At 34.2% G+C, this 15,340-nt stretch overlaps 2 protein-coding genes and 1 long non-coding RNA gene across 3 annotated transcripts; 2 read left to right on the forward strand and 1 right to left on the reverse strand.

The window, feature by feature from the left end:
* Positions 1–464: 464 nt before the first annotated feature.
* On the reverse strand, positions 465–2,079 carry LOC133691323 (gibberellin 20-oxidase-like protein). The gene is made up of 2 exons (XM_062111779.1): positions 1,583–2,079; positions 465–1,467 (listed from the first exon to the last, which is right to left on the reverse strand). Exons 1-2 carry the CDS (start codon positions 1,933–1,935, stop codon positions 870–872), a joined length of 951 nt encoding a protein of 316 aa, XP_061967763.1. The 5' UTR covers positions 1,936–2,079; the 3' UTR covers positions 465–869.
* Positions 2,080–4,664: 2,585 nt separating this feature from the next.
* LOC133691907 (uncharacterized) lies at positions 4,665–7,465 on the forward strand. The gene is made up of 2 exons (XR_009841757.1): positions 4,665–6,194; positions 7,210–7,465. It is a non-coding gene; the product is annotated as an uncharacterized LOC133691907 (long non-coding RNA).
* A 1,837-nt stretch (positions 7,466–9,302) lies between these two features.
* On the forward strand, positions 9,303–12,408 carry LOC133691088 (rop guanine nucleotide exchange factor 3-like). The gene is made up of 8 exons (XM_062111422.1): positions 9,303–9,577; positions 10,018–10,385; positions 10,477–10,593; positions 10,689–10,843; positions 10,924–10,998; positions 11,091–11,384; positions 11,583–11,927; positions 12,015–12,408. Exons 2-8 carry the CDS (start codon positions 10,055–10,057, stop codon positions 12,135–12,137), a joined length of 1,440 nt encoding a protein of 479 aa, XP_061967406.1. The 5' UTR covers positions 9,303–9,577; positions 10,018–10,054; the 3' UTR covers positions 12,138–12,408.
* Positions 12,409–15,340: the final 2,932 nt, after the last annotated feature.

Below are 15,340 nucleotides of genomic sequence, written 5' to 3' on the forward strand. Positions count from 1 at the left end.
CCGGGGTGTTCAGACTAGCTAACGCGCACCACAACTAATCCTCGGACCCACTAAACATTCTGCAAGCCCAAGAGACAGGTAAGGTACCGCGAGAGTGACAGACGTACACACAACGATTCGAACCTAGAGTGCAGAGGCAGGGAGTTCCCTGTCAGGACCGCTAGGCCACGAACTGGGTGCAAGTATATATTATCTTGCTGGGAGCGGAAGGGCATGCTTTCAAGTGTGAAGAAACATAATCATTCACTCATTAATAGAAAGATCACAGTAGGGTTTGGCTTTAGAAACTGGGCATCATTCTCTGCTTAATTAGTTGCATCGTCTCTTCTGACATTAATCCGTTGATGTCATAAAGGAAAATTATGGTTTTGGATGCCCAATTTTCTATGGAATTAAGGCAACCCTGCCAATTATTTCTGACCTAATTGATCGCGAAGGAATAGAAGTTGGATATCCAGATGATCTGTCAAGAACAAATCCATTAAAACTTCTAGATTCTTTTGGAGTTGGCCATTATTGTATCTCCATTTATTGATAGACCCATAAATACAAGAATTATATAAAATACACGAACACATAATTGGAAGTCGGAACTCCAACTGTACAACCTCTTCGACATTAACTACCAACAGGTCAATGCTCTCAGACTCAGCTAACCCCTATTTTGTTGGCTTCTTCACCTCGAACTTGAAATCCCTCAAGACAAACCATTCACTGACTAAGAGCTTAAAAGTTAAGAAAGCCGATTGCTGGAGCTATCTGACATAAACTACCAATTTTAAGATCCTAACTTCAGAAATAAAAGATTACCAATAATATGACCACATACACGGGGAAGAACTTGAACTTGGATTTTTTAGCCATGACTTTCAGAGACTAATACCAGCAAAATCCTTAACAGTGAAGCCAACCTTTTCAAACTTCCCTCTTTCACTGCTCTCTCTGAACTTCAAATAATCTGAACAAACAAAGGGCTCATAGATTCTCGCATTTCCTTCTCCTACTACTTTATTTGGTGCCATGATGACCTTCTCATCCTCGAAGCACCAAAAAAAGGCAAGAGAAAGACGGTTAACTGGCTTCTTCAAAACGATTCGGTGTTCTGATGATCTTAATTTCTCATTGCTCCAAGCTTGCAACAAATCTCCTATGTTTACCACCAAGGTTTCCTCACCTGGACTTATATCCATCCATTTCCCTTCCCTGGATTTCACCTGCAGACCACCGACTTCATCCTGGTATACGATGGTAACACAACTCATGTCTGTATGCATTCCAAGTCCCTCGACCTCATCTACCAAACCTTTCGGAGGATTGTAATTAATAATCCTCAGATAACCATGGCAATTTTTGAATTCTGACTCATAATACTTATTGTCAAAACCCTCCCCCAAACTCATCAATAAAATCTCCACGATTCTCTTCGATAATTCTGTCATCTTGGTCCCATATTCTTGTAGTGCCGCTCTGTAAGGAAGGAAAAGGAAACGAGAAAAACAAAACGCAAAAAATATGGAATCAATCAGGAAAGAACAGAAAATATAAACGCATAAAGAAAAGGAAGTTTCAATTTGTATATCACCTGAATTCAAAACTCTGGTGGCCAAAAAGGGTATCTGCGGAACTCTGGGCAGATGCAAAGAAGTTCGGACCAAAAACTCGGAGGCACTCAAAGAAAGGAGAAGCAATGAAATGAGGAGTGTAAGTGTTTATGGAAGAAGAGGGACCAAGTTCGAGTTTTGTCTCAGCAGGGAGGCCGAAGAGTTGCTGTGAAAGTGAATAGAGTTTGTTGTAAAGCTCTTTGGAGATTCCATGGTTGCTAATACGAAAAAATCCCCATTCTTGGCAAGCTTCAGCCAGTGAAGCCAGAGCAGACGGCTGTAGTGGCTGAGAGATATCTAGAATAGGAAGTTCTGCAGAATGGCACTCAGGCATTTTTCCTAGAACATGGAGAGAAAATGTTTGGTTTGTCCAGTTTGATAGAGCTATATATCAATAAATGATTGGTTAGAAGAAAGAGGGAAATCATTTTCAACCTTGTTGATCAAGAGAAAATGGACAAAGAAAAGAGAGAGAGAGAGAGAGAGAGAAGAGAAGGGCAACACCTAATAAATATATATATATATATATATATATATAAACTGATGCGACTACAAAAACTGTGCTCTTTAGAGGTGCAATTCACTTGATTTTTTTTGTTACAGAAAGTTATGAAAATGACAAGTAGCTGATTCTTACTGATTGACCAGTCTAAGAAATTAAGCTTTAATCAACCAAAATAATGTTTGAATCAAAGGCTACCACAAAAGGTTTGACTACGTATAAACAAAGAGATGATAATGGTTGCTAAGTATTATTTTTTGTCAAGTGAAGAAATGAATGGAGGCTCAAAACCAATGACAGACTGTTAGAGAGGTGCCCAGAACACATGGGATGATTTTCTTATACCGTGTTTTTGCATGGGTTCTAGAGCTTAAAATTATTGGTCAGAAAGCCTACCAGCACATCTGCTTGTTCATTAAGCTTCTAGAGTCTAGGGCTTATAAAACTAATAAATACCGGTCAAGACAAAAACGTGATTTTGTTGCCACCACTAACCCTAATATTCTTCTCCATTCCGAAACCTGTCTGCATACGATTGAGTGTGTCGCGGGTTCCGATCCAGGCAAGCCGGGTCTTTGCAAGAAACGGGATGTAATTACAGGGGATGATAATGAAGTGCGGTTTGAGTTACCAAATCTTGTACTCTGCTGGAAGCAATTCATTGACAATTAACCAGATGTTCTGGAAGATATACTAAAGAAATAAGACAGGGATTAAACTATACGTGCGATTCATGCCTGCCCACCAAGTTACATCACAAAACACAAATTAATAATTAAACAAGTATCAAGCCTTATCAAAGAGTGGTTAAATTAAATAGAAATTCTAGAAGAGGAAAGGGATATATCAAATAATTACATTAACTGATGAAATAAGAAACACTGATCAAAGAATTACATGAAGATTGAATAGACATTTTTTTTTTGTAAAATATAATGTTCAAGTGTCGCAAACATGTTTTAAAAAAGAAAGAAAAACTCGTGACTCAGGTCATAAACCTGACTAACAGTATATGGACAATTGTTTTTTTTTTAAGTAATCATGATAGCTTAGTTAAAAATATATTTTTTCAATGAGATAAATTATTCAGCTTAATTCTCAACCCATCAATATAGGAGGATGAAATGTGCTAAAAATGACCTAAAAAATTAAGCTTGTCAACCCTAGTTAGCATGAAAAATTATAACATCGGTAATCTGGGTCGAGCTAACCTGAATTATACTGTCAAACATGTAACTAAGGTCATATGTTTGGAATAACCTGATAGAAAAAATAAAAAAAATCACAAAGCTATTTTTTTTATAAAAAAAATATTAACTCGTATTAACTTGAGTCATTAGATTTGAAACACCTTATATAAAAAAAAACTATGAAACTCAATTCTCATTTAATTTAATGTTGAATGACGAAATTGAAAAAAAAATCAATTATACAAAAGGATTCAAAATACAAAATCACAATTAAAAGAATGAGGATCAAAATTGAAATACAAAATAAATTTTATTTTTTATTAAATGGTGAAATCGGTGTTTAGAAACACCGTTGAAACCGTGTTTTTTAAAAAATTGAATATTTTTTTTGCTTAAAATTATTTTTTTAATATTTTCATATCATTTTAATGTGCTGATGTCAAAGATAATTTTAAAAAAATAAAAAATATATTATTTTGATGCATTTCTGAGTGAAAAACATTTTAAACCGCAACCTCTACTATACTCTCAAACACCTCCTTTGAATAAAAATCAAATGAATGAGAATCAAATTGGAAATAATAACATATCACAAATTAAAATTGAATGATGAAATTGAAAATAAATTAAAATTTTATAAAATTGCCAAGAATAAAAAATAAATCAAAAGAAGAAAGACCGGAAAGAAAATCCCATAAATCAAAGAACAACTCTGAAATTTTACATGACCAATGTAAAATAATGGGGGGAATAGAGAAAAGAGGAGGAGAAAATTCTTTAACAATAAATTATGTCACTACTAACTACCCATACTGTCTCAAAAGAAATACCCTATCACAAAATTTTCAATGACACAATGGAAAGAGGATTTTGGCTGCCAAACATGTTGTTGAAGATTGCTGAGTGCCTCCCACATGGAAACCACTTTATATATATATATATATATATTCTCTTAACTTACCTAATAATAATAATAATAATAATAATAATAATAATAAATTATTGTAAAAATACAAAAAATCCTTGAATGTCAGTTTTAAATTTTTTTTATTTAAAGAGCATTTTGATTGTTGCATTGTGTTTTCAAATTAGAAATTTTTTTTATTTCTGATTAATTTAATAATAACTAATATATTTTATGAAAGATTTCAATGTCCTAATAGATTTTAATTTAATAATACTTTTAGGTGTATAAATGCATCTTTATCTATAGTGTTTTTCCATGTTTTGTTAATAAAGTCACAAAAATTGATTGTGTTCGTTAAATCTATACCTTAATATTTATTTATTTTTTTGAAATGATTATCCATGATTTCAACGCTTGTTAAAATGACTAGGATGTGATTCGTTCTTCAACAGGGGGGCAAAAAGATTTTCCAGAAAAAGAACTAATTACCGACCGTCATGAGCAGTGATAGGTTCTAGTTCTAGGGCACAGAAATCCATTGAGGCATTGGCCCAGTGAACTCAAGGCCCAGATTCAAAACTCACTCACTTCTTTTCATTTCTTCACAACGATTTCACATTTCATGTCACGTTAAGTTAGCTTGAAGCTTTACTTGCTAACTTTCCAGTAACGCACACAAACCGTTCGATAAAATCACCAAGCGAAACCATCTCCTGGATAACTCTATAATTTCTTACTATTTCACTCCCACGCTTAAAGAATACCATTATTATGCATAACCAATTGATTTTTACGACAATTTACCATCATGAACATGTAAGATTTCCCCTTTTTTTAGGAAAACAAAAGGCCTGAAAGGCGATTGTGTTATTCAAAACGATGTTTTTGAGTGACCGCAGGCCAAATTATTGGCTCTAGTTAGTGTGATTGGTGTTTTTTGTTCATTTAATTGTCAAAATTTAAAAAAGTTTCTCATGTTTTTCTTGATTAAATGTGGTTTCGAGCTTGAAGTTCAGGTCTTGACTGTTTTACTTGGGTTTTTTTTGGTTATTTATTTATTTATTTATAATAGGGGTTCTTGTATATTATTTGATCAAGTAGAACAGAAATATGATGTTGTGTTGTGGAGTGCTATGGCTTCGAGTTTTGTCAAGAATGGGAAGTATAAGGATGGTATTTATTGGTTTAGGAGAAATGCAGAGTTAAAGTTTGGAGGCTACTGGTGCTTGAGATGATCTTAGTGAGTTGTGTTGAGGAAACGAGATTCGTAGGTTGTTGATATAGATTGTCTTTCTCAAATGTACGATATGTTCATTGTGTATGCAAAATGTGGGGAATTGGAGGGCTGGATTTGGGTTTTTAGGGGAGGTTGGAAGAAGGATTTGATTTCTTGGAAGACTGTAGATTCTTGGTTGTGCTGAGAATGAGTTTTGAGAATGGAAGTTCACCAATTAAGGGATAAGGGTTAGATGGATGAGGACTTGAGGGCCTTGAGGCATGTTGGATTGTGGGGTAAAGCTCAATGATGATGTTTCTCTCTCTTTTCAATCTGCCCTTCGTCCATGTGGGCTAGAATGTAAGGGTCATGACTTGTTTATTTCATTGAAGGAAAAGTATGGTCGTACTCCAAAACTTGCACATTATGCTTGCATGGTGGATCTGCTAATTTGGCAAGGAAAGGTCGAGGAAGCTCTTGAATTTGAAATAAAATGCCAGTGGAGCCTTTAAAAGAATCTGGGATCTCCTCTTGCCATTTGTAGATCTAGAAGTTGTGGGTCAATGTGGTGGCAGAATTTGTGGGGAAATGGCTTAGTGCCTTGGACCCAGAAAATACCATTTATCCTGAGATTTTGTTAGACTTGTATGCGAAGGAGGTAGATGGGACTATGTGGTGAGGCTCAAAATGTTGGCAGATGGCAAAAGATTAATGTAGAGAGCAGAATGCAGATAAATGATTGTCCACACAAGCATTTCCAATTCATTAATATCAACAGGTAATTGGTCAGTTGATTTCATGTTTCTTCCCTATTCATTACATGGTTCATAATTTCTAAGGATGAGAGTTAAATGGCTTTTTCTTATACACCCTGATTGTATAATTTATGCTGCTCAGATGCTGATATTAAAATGATGGTCATGAATTTTGGAATTACAATCTTGGACTGTTTCTTCATTTGTTTTGGTCATGAGAATTTTGAAATGGTTTGAATTGTGTATTTCTGTTGGGTGAATTTTCAGTAATCAGTTCAGAAAGGAGGTATACTGTAAATGTAAGGGAGAGTTAGTTAATTAAAAGGTGCTTGATGATCCACTTGAGTATGTGACCATTGAAAAGGGTTCTAATTATAATGGTGTCAGTCTTCACATAGAACAAAACCTAAAAATCTACGTAATACTTATCATGCAATATATAACTTTGGTCAATCAGTATGCATTCAAACTATGAAGTTAATTAAACTGTAGGTCGGGTAAGAAGACCTCTGGAAGCTCTATGTTAGACCACACTAGGCATATGATTTAAAACATAAAATTTGAACTCTGTTAGGCTACAGTTTCACTCTGCTCTGAAACTACAAAATGTTGTTCATCATAACAGTCATCAGGTAACAATTTATGAAACTCAAGATTTGATTTCATTGCTTCGTAGCCCAATAATTTAGGGATTCATTTAAAACAGCTTTAGCTACTTATTTTGTTTTAACTCCTTTGACAACTCAAAGTGCTATTTATTTAAACTTCCTTTTCCTCCTTTTAAACTTGACTGTGAATACTTGTGTAAGTCGTAAAGTAAATGAAACTTTTGTTCTGAGGAATAATAGATAAGATTTACAGCAGAACTATGGCAGGGTGGTTTTTTCTACCCTAAAAGTAATTGCAATGAGGAATTTCATCTAATAATACTCTCATAGGTGTAGTGTAGAGACTTGATTTCTCAATCCACTAACCAGTTTGTCTTCTTCTGATTTTATTTTGATGTTGTTTTTAATTTGTGTTTCATTTGTGATTTAGAATTTACCTACGAAGCATAATAAAAGAGGGGATTAGTAGAGGAACAAAGGAGAGATAAAGATTGGACTCAAATTCATTGCTAATGTAAGCAAACATTTTTATGTGACATCCATCAATTTCTTGTAATTATGCATCAGTGGATTAGATCACTGATCTTACATAAAATCACCATCTTTGGCAGAAAGAAGTACTCCCAGAGAGGACTTTCCATTGTAAATCTCTGGAAATTTTCATGGTGGAGGTTCTGGCTTTATCATATTCAGAGAAATACTAAAAACAATACAGGAAGATTAGAAGTAAATTAATTAGATCATAATCTTGAATCATAGTCCAAGGAAAAACTTCCTCGCGAAATCAAGATGGATTGAGCCTGTGGAAATTGGATCATATTTCGGTTATCAATGGGGAAAATGTTTCCGTCCAGGAAATCTGTTCAGAACTCATCAGAATATGTTCCTCATTGTAGTTTTCATATTATAAGTTATAATAAGAAAAGCTAAAATATGTGGGGATAGCTAAAAAAACATGTGGGGAAAACATGTTGTTTTTCTCACAAAACTCAATAGATTGCTACAGAATTTCTTCACATTAATTTTTAAAAAAAAACACATGATTTTTTTTTCCTTTTTCTTTGTTATAATTGTTTTTAAAAAACTTTTATCAATTTTATTTTTTAATATTAAAATAGTTAAAAATTTAACTTTATAATTTTTTTTTAATTTATATTGATTTATAAGTTGAGCAACATCAGGTTCTCTCCCCGTGTTATATATATGGTCAACATAGAAGCTTCTGAATAGTCGTTTCTGTAAGAGTACTTTCTTTTAGTGACTACGGGCAACGGGTCTGAAAATTGTAGCCTGCACCTGTTCAATAGCTGAATGGACAACAATACCTTCATTGAGTCCTTGGTTGGTCAATTTTGCTTAGGAATACTTTTTTTTTTCTGGTAATTTTGAATGGAAAGGTAGACTTGTTGTTTTGCACCTAAAAGTATGTTCATGCATTTGCTTAATAAAGAAATATTTGACCTGATAATCTTGAGATTTTGTTTCTTTGCCAACCTTATGGAACAGGGAACACATTTGCAAAATGGGATGCACGTCTTTCTCAGGAGTCACGACCCATTTGAGAAATTCTGTGTTTAATAAAAAAAATCTTATCAGGAAATGGATTTCTTTTCAAATTGGTACGAGCTTCTCTTTAGACCGATGGCGAGAGTTCATGAATTATATACAGAGGCTAATGTATTCCACATTTCTTCCAAGCTAACCTCCGACCGAGCTAACAACTATTTCTTATTAAATTCTAACGTATACAACTAAGGGTTGCATGTTCTTTCTTTCCTTCTTTTTTCTTTTTCTTTTAAGGAATAAAGTTGAGCTGTAATGATGTAGATGTTTAAGAATGAGGTTATTTGGTTTTTGAGTAGTTAATCACATATACATAATAATATTTCATTTTTCATAGCCTAGAAAGTATATGATTAATGGTAAAAGTTCTGACATCTACAAAATAATCTTTTTTAGTGGGGTTTAAAGATTTTCAAATAATGAAGTCAGTGATTTTTAGATAAAAAATTATATTAAATAAAAAAAAGCTTTAAATTTCAAAAGGGCACGTTCATTAAACAAATGAAGAGTAGGATTTAGAGTTCGTATAGTAAAAGGCTTTCAACTTTGAGGGATCTCAAGGAGGGAAAAAACGATGGAGGAAACATGGATTTTTTAGAAACTCTTGCCGGTATCTCATGGCTTCTGGTTCACATGGCAGATTTATGACCCAAAATTATGAATGAAAAGTTGTCCTTTCTTCTTCTATTTTTTCTTTCCTTTTGAATTATAGATCAGACGGTCTAAATCGCTTTCCAAAAAGAAAAGGAAAAAAAATGGTCCTAATTGATCAATTATGTCCCTAAAAGTGTTTTATAACCCCTAAGGTGATTCGAATCAAAATTCATCCTGGCATTTCCTGCACTTCAAGATGGTAGACTTGCCATTAAAATAACTCAAAATGATTCGTTGAATTTCTCTTACAACATTTATTATTCACCATGTATTCAGCACCATATAATAACGCACCGCAAACCCATAAATATTCATGTCCACCATATAAATCTTCATCTCATATCAAGAAACACAACAATCCAACGGTCAAAGTTTTTTTTTCCCCTGATCTCTTAAGAACACGGAGGTATGAGTGCTTGTCCAGCGAAAGCGTACCTTTTGGAAAGAAAAGGCTACAAGAAATAAAGAGAAGAAGAAGCATAGGAAGTAGGGAAGTGTTCCAGACGGTACTCATCAATATTCAGCTTACTAGCTAGCAAGTGTCATCAGCTATTACAAAATTCAAATTTTCCCTATTAAAGGTAAGTTCAAAGCAAAGGAGTTGTTATGAGACCGTTGCTTTTTGTAATATACCGTTGTCTTTCGATTTTCAAATGTCTGCTGGTTCAATTCTAAAAGATGGAATTTATCAAAGACTGGCTTCTGTTATAAGTTTTGCAGAAAATTCAGTGCATGATTACGTAACGACTTATGATTAAGCCCTTTTGCTTTTTGTAGCTAGAAAGGAGAACGCTTATTTTTCTTTCTCTGCTCTTTTGTTTCTTTTCTTTGTAATCCTTTCTTCTTCTTCTTCTCTCAATCATAAATTCTGAATTTTAAGCCAAATCCCGGGTGAAAGTATCGGATTCGAGTATTCCTAGATTCCCATCTGTGGATTGTGTTTTGGCAATGATCAAAAGAAGTTTCCCAAGTCTAGAGCCCACTAACCAAAGTTCTTAACACTTTCATGGTTATCTTGCAGATTTCTGAGCAATTACGCCACAAGTACTAGTCTTTAAATGGATAATTCATCGAATTTTGACGAAATTTCTGAGCCCAGTTATCAACCCTCACCTTCTTCTTTGGATCAAAATGATCAATCAACCGTGGAAACTCCAGTGTACTCAACAATGAGTGGTGATTCTTTCATGTTCGGTCGGACTTATTCAGAGACCTCAGCCTTTTCTGATCCCATAGATGATAACAGCTATTCAAGTGAACCTTCTCCTTCTCACTGGCCAGTAACCAAATCTGGAGCACAAAATCAGGCTATGTTTGGAAGACTAGAAATGAAGCAACAGAAGCAAGATGTGGATGACAAGTTGGATGATCAAGAATCAGTTGACTTAGGTGGGGTTACGTATGATAGTTTGTCTTTTTGCTGAAAAATCTGTCCATGTAATGTGCAAGACGGTAACAATTTTTTGCTTAATTATGGCAGAACTTGAGACGATGAAAGAAAGATTCTCAAAGCTCTTGCTTGGCGAAGACATGTCAGGAAGTGGCAAAGGTGTCTGCACAGCTGTTACTATATCAAATGCCATAACCAATCTCTATGGTATGTATGACATCACCTTGATTTATTAAATTATATGGTTCTTTCTTTCTTTCATCCAGTTCTCCATCATTGTTTATCTTTGATGCTTCCTGCAGCAACTGTGTTTGGGCAAAATTTGAGATTAGAACCACTGAAACCTGAGAAGAAATCGATGTGGAAGAGAGAAATGGATTGCCTTCTTTCCGTATGTGATTACATAGTAGAATTTATCCCCAAGTCTCAGAATTTACGAGATGGGACAGCTCTTGAGGTGAAGTTTCGTTAACTATAACCCAAATTTCAAAGGACTTTGTCCTCGCTTATCTCTAACATGATTGATTGGTCTTTCAGGTGATGGAAAGTAGACCACGATCAGATATTTACATCAACCTTCCGGCATTAACAAAGCTAGACGCGATGCTCATAGTATGAAAAGCTTTCTTTTGCAAGGGATTAGAGCAAACTCTGTTTTCATTTCAGTGTCATATATTCATTATAACTTGGATTTTACTTGACAGGAAGTACTGGATAGTTTCCAAGATAGAGAATTTTGGTATGCAGAACAAGGAAGCATGTCATCGAATTCAACTTGTTCGGGCTCATTTCGCAGAGTTGTTATTCAGCGCAAAGAGGAGAAGTGGTGGGTGCCAGTCCCATGCGTCCCACCAGATGGCCTCTCTGAGAAGTCGAGGAAGCACTTGCGACACAAACGTGACTGTGCATATCAAATTCACAAAGCTGCCATGGCCATTAACAGTAGCATTCTTACCGAGATGGAAATTCCACACTCTTACATGGCATCTCTTCCAAAGGTTAGCCTTCTTGCTAATCAAATAACTTAACAAAAATGTAATGATTCTAGATTTCGAGGTCCTCAGAGTGGTGATGACTAGCTTCCATTTTCTGAAAAAGCACTATGAAATTATCTCATTCATTTAGGCTTTAAAGAATAGCGGCGAAGACATGTTCCAGTATTGACAGTATGTTATATCAAAATGTTTTTATTTCAGAGTGGAAGAGCGAGTCTGGGGGACACGATTTACCGTTACCTGTGTACAGCAGACGGATTCTCCCCAGACCATCTCCTTGACTGTCTCAACTTAGCATCAGAACATGAAGCACTTGAGCTTGCAGACCGAGTCGAAGCTTCAATGTACACATGGAGACGCAAAGCATGCCTAAGCCACTCAAAATCCTCTTGGGACATGGTAAAAGATCTCATGTCTGACATTGACCGAACTGATAAAAATCATGTTCTAGCAGAAAGAGCCGAGACCTTGCTATTTTGCTTGAAGCAGAGATACCCTGAACTTTCACAAACATCCTTGGACACTTGCAAAATCCAGTACAATCGGGTAAGTTGAGTAATCATTAATCTCACTGCACGATATCAAGTTTATTAATTTTTAATACAGAATTAAATGGGAAGATAAATATTGCAGGATGTGGGACAAGCAACACTAGAGAGCTACTCAAGAGTTCTAGAAGGGTTAGCATTCAACATTGTTGCTTGGATCGAAGATGTTCTTTTCGTGGACAACTCAGTGAGAACTCAAGATCAATAGACACCGCATGAGTTTCAAACATCAGTGAAATATAAGATATCTTAATCAAGGAGCTCTATCCCAGATCATTGTCCAACAACTTTCTGTAACGCGCAAGTTTTGTAAGGAATAGAGTGATGAGTCTAAGAAATTCCATGTACTATTGTGTGTAAGAAGTTGAAGGCAGTAGTTCTTACATAGGAAACATTTTCTGTATTGACTCAGATCTTTTGAGCAAGATATGTACATTCCGCATCCAGTTAAGATAATTTTCATTCTGAAACCTCAAGAATTTTGTTTTCGTGCAATCGAGCTTTCAATTCACGGTTCTTTTCCCCCACATACAAATTTGAAACAGAAAAGTAAAGATCAAGTTTTTCCAGCATTAAATGATATGCAATCCATGGAGATAAATAGAGCAAAAGATGATAAAAGAAAACAGGAGTAATGAAACCCATATTATATTACATCATCAATCCAATAAAAGTCTGCAATTCAGGCAACCCTCCTCGCCCTTTATATCTAGTGATATCAACAGAAGTCATGCTAATGGGCCGCCACTACCACTCTGTTTCACACATCAGTCAATGAACCGCTCTTGAGTCTTAAAGGTAGCAAGGGTCGTTTTCTTGGAGCAGAAGAAGATCGCAGAGCATCAATCTTGGACTTGCATTTGTTACGGTCCCCTTTGTTTTCTTCCAAACACTTCTTTAGTGCTTCAGCCCCATCTTTAGACAATTTCTTCTTTGTGCCATCATTAGCTCCAGGACTATCACCACCACTCTCTCCCTTCTCATCATCCATTGTATCTGAATGATCATTCACATTCCACATTAAAAAAAATCATCAAGAAAGGTTATTGTACACAATTTTTCTTTTTAGAGAAAGAAAACAAAGATCTTTTATCAATAAAAGAAATACAGAAACCTGACTCTTCCATGACTACTTGATTTTCTTTCTTAATACAAACAAAGTACTCAGGGAACTTGGTGGTGAATTATCAACGACCTACCAATTTTCTTATCAGAAAACTATGTAGTTGGTGAACTTACTTGATTTGAGTGAATTGTGATTTAGGGTTTTTCAAGTAGGAAATAGTGGAGTAATTTCAGGGCTGTAACTATAGTGAAGTCATAGGGTGTACAGTGCAGAATATAACAGAGAAAAGCAGAGAAAGGGACTATCAACCAGTCGCACACCACGCGTTTAGGTGTTAACTGCCTGTTTCTGTGTCCAGTTCTCTTACAATTTGTCTCTTTCGGATGTGAGCTTTAAAGCAAGATTGTCAATTTCAGTAAGTAATTAATTTTTTAAATTATAATGGAATATTTTGGGGTGTCATTTCAGGATTATATTACACACACACACATAATTCAACAAATATTGTTTGAATTCAAAATAAATTAATTATAAATTATACAATACAAACATAATATTAAACAAATTTAATTTTAAAATTTAAAATATTCCTAAATAATCAAGATTAAATAGAATTTTAACTTAAAGTAATTCAACTTAAACAAAATATCAATTTGATTTAATGGCTTTTTAAGTCCGGAACGGAACATGTGAAATGAAATCAGAACATCCTGGCTGAAATTAACCGGAAAATCCAGAATGGGCCGAGATTTGAAATGAAATGAAAATTGTTCCGTATTATTCTGTTTTTTGAATTGGTATGAAATGTTTCGGCCATTCCGGACGAAACGGAATGTAATTAACAACCTTGGCCTAAATAGATATTGGTTAAAATTTAATTTTTTTATTTAAAATTATTTTTTAATGTTTTTATTATGTGTTGATATCAAAATTTTAATTTTTTATTTAAAATTATTTTATGTATTTTTGAGCAAAAAACAATACTTTAAATAACTACTACACTCTCAAATATCCTAAAAGTCGAAGCCATATATGTTGTCTCGTGGACTCCTCTTATGCTCAGCAGTCTCGTCAAAGCCGCCATTATCAATAATATATTTTATAGGACTTGAACTTAATTGTCAGAAGCGAGGACTGGGCAACTTAGCAAGGATAAAATAAATTGGAGTGGAATCATACAAGGAGTTAGTAGTTAGAAAAAAGAAAATGGATAATATAAATAAAGCAATTGTTAAAACATGAGAAATAAGCAATATGAATCTAGTTATTGCAATTCAATTATTTACTTCTACTCTTGTTCTTCTATTTCTTCTCAAATTACAATTCCTTTGTTAATAGATTATTAATAAATTGATATCAAATGTGCATGTACTAGATCAATAGTAACAAAATTGCAACAAATCATGGTGGAAAACAAAAAAAAAATCAAAGCATTAGAGGAACACAGTAGAAGGCTTAATGAACAAATGCAAAGCATTTACCAAGAACTACAATATTTCATAGCTAAGAACCAGAAGCAATGGTTGGAACAAACCAAGAAGGATGAACATATTAATTTGTAAATGGAAGTTATGATGACTATTTTTAAGCCCTTCATGGTTAGCTAAGAAGCAAAAAGAGCAAGAAAGGATAGTTCAACTTCTGAAGGAATAAATCCTAGCTAAAAAGGTTATAATTTTGGTAAAGCCATTAAAAACCATAAAAATTATAGAATTGGATACGATGTGGCATTATCTAAAGTGGAACTACCAGTTTTTTGGGAAGAAACCTAAAAGGGTGGATTAGAAAGTGTAAAAAATTATTTAAGATGCACTTCACTCCAATGTATCAATTGGTAGAAATAGTTATTTTGTATCTTAAAGGGAAGACTGAAATATCGTATAAAGGACTTTTGTTAGGAGGCAATGATCTAACAAATTAAAAAGAGTTTTCCAAGGCAATCTATATAAGGTTTGGTAGCAGAAATGATGTGGTGGAAAAGTTTAATAAATTAAAACATTATAAAGTGGTGGAGAAATATATGAAAAGATTTTAAGAACTCAAATCTTTGATGAATACCCTCAATTCATTAATGCCAGAATCCTATTATATTTCCAACTTCAACGATAAGCTCAAGGATGGTAGTAAACCAATGCTCAAGATTCTTAAACCAACAACTTTAACATATGCTTTTGATCAAGCTAGATAGAAAGAAAAACCTAATAATGCTTTAGCTAAGAAGAATATATTTGTTCCAATAATTACTTAATCATATAGTACATAAAGATAATTAGGTAATGTACCACCTAAATCTTTTAATCATTCTAAAGAAAAAGTGTCATGTAGTTCAAAACAACTTTCTAAAA

This window comes from Populus nigra, chromosome 4 (genome assembly GCF_951802175.1).
Source record: "Populus nigra chromosome 4, ddPopNigr1.1, whole genome shotgun sequence".
Lineage (NCBI taxonomy): Eukaryota > Viridiplantae > Streptophyta > Magnoliopsida > Malpighiales > Salicaceae > Populus > Populus nigra.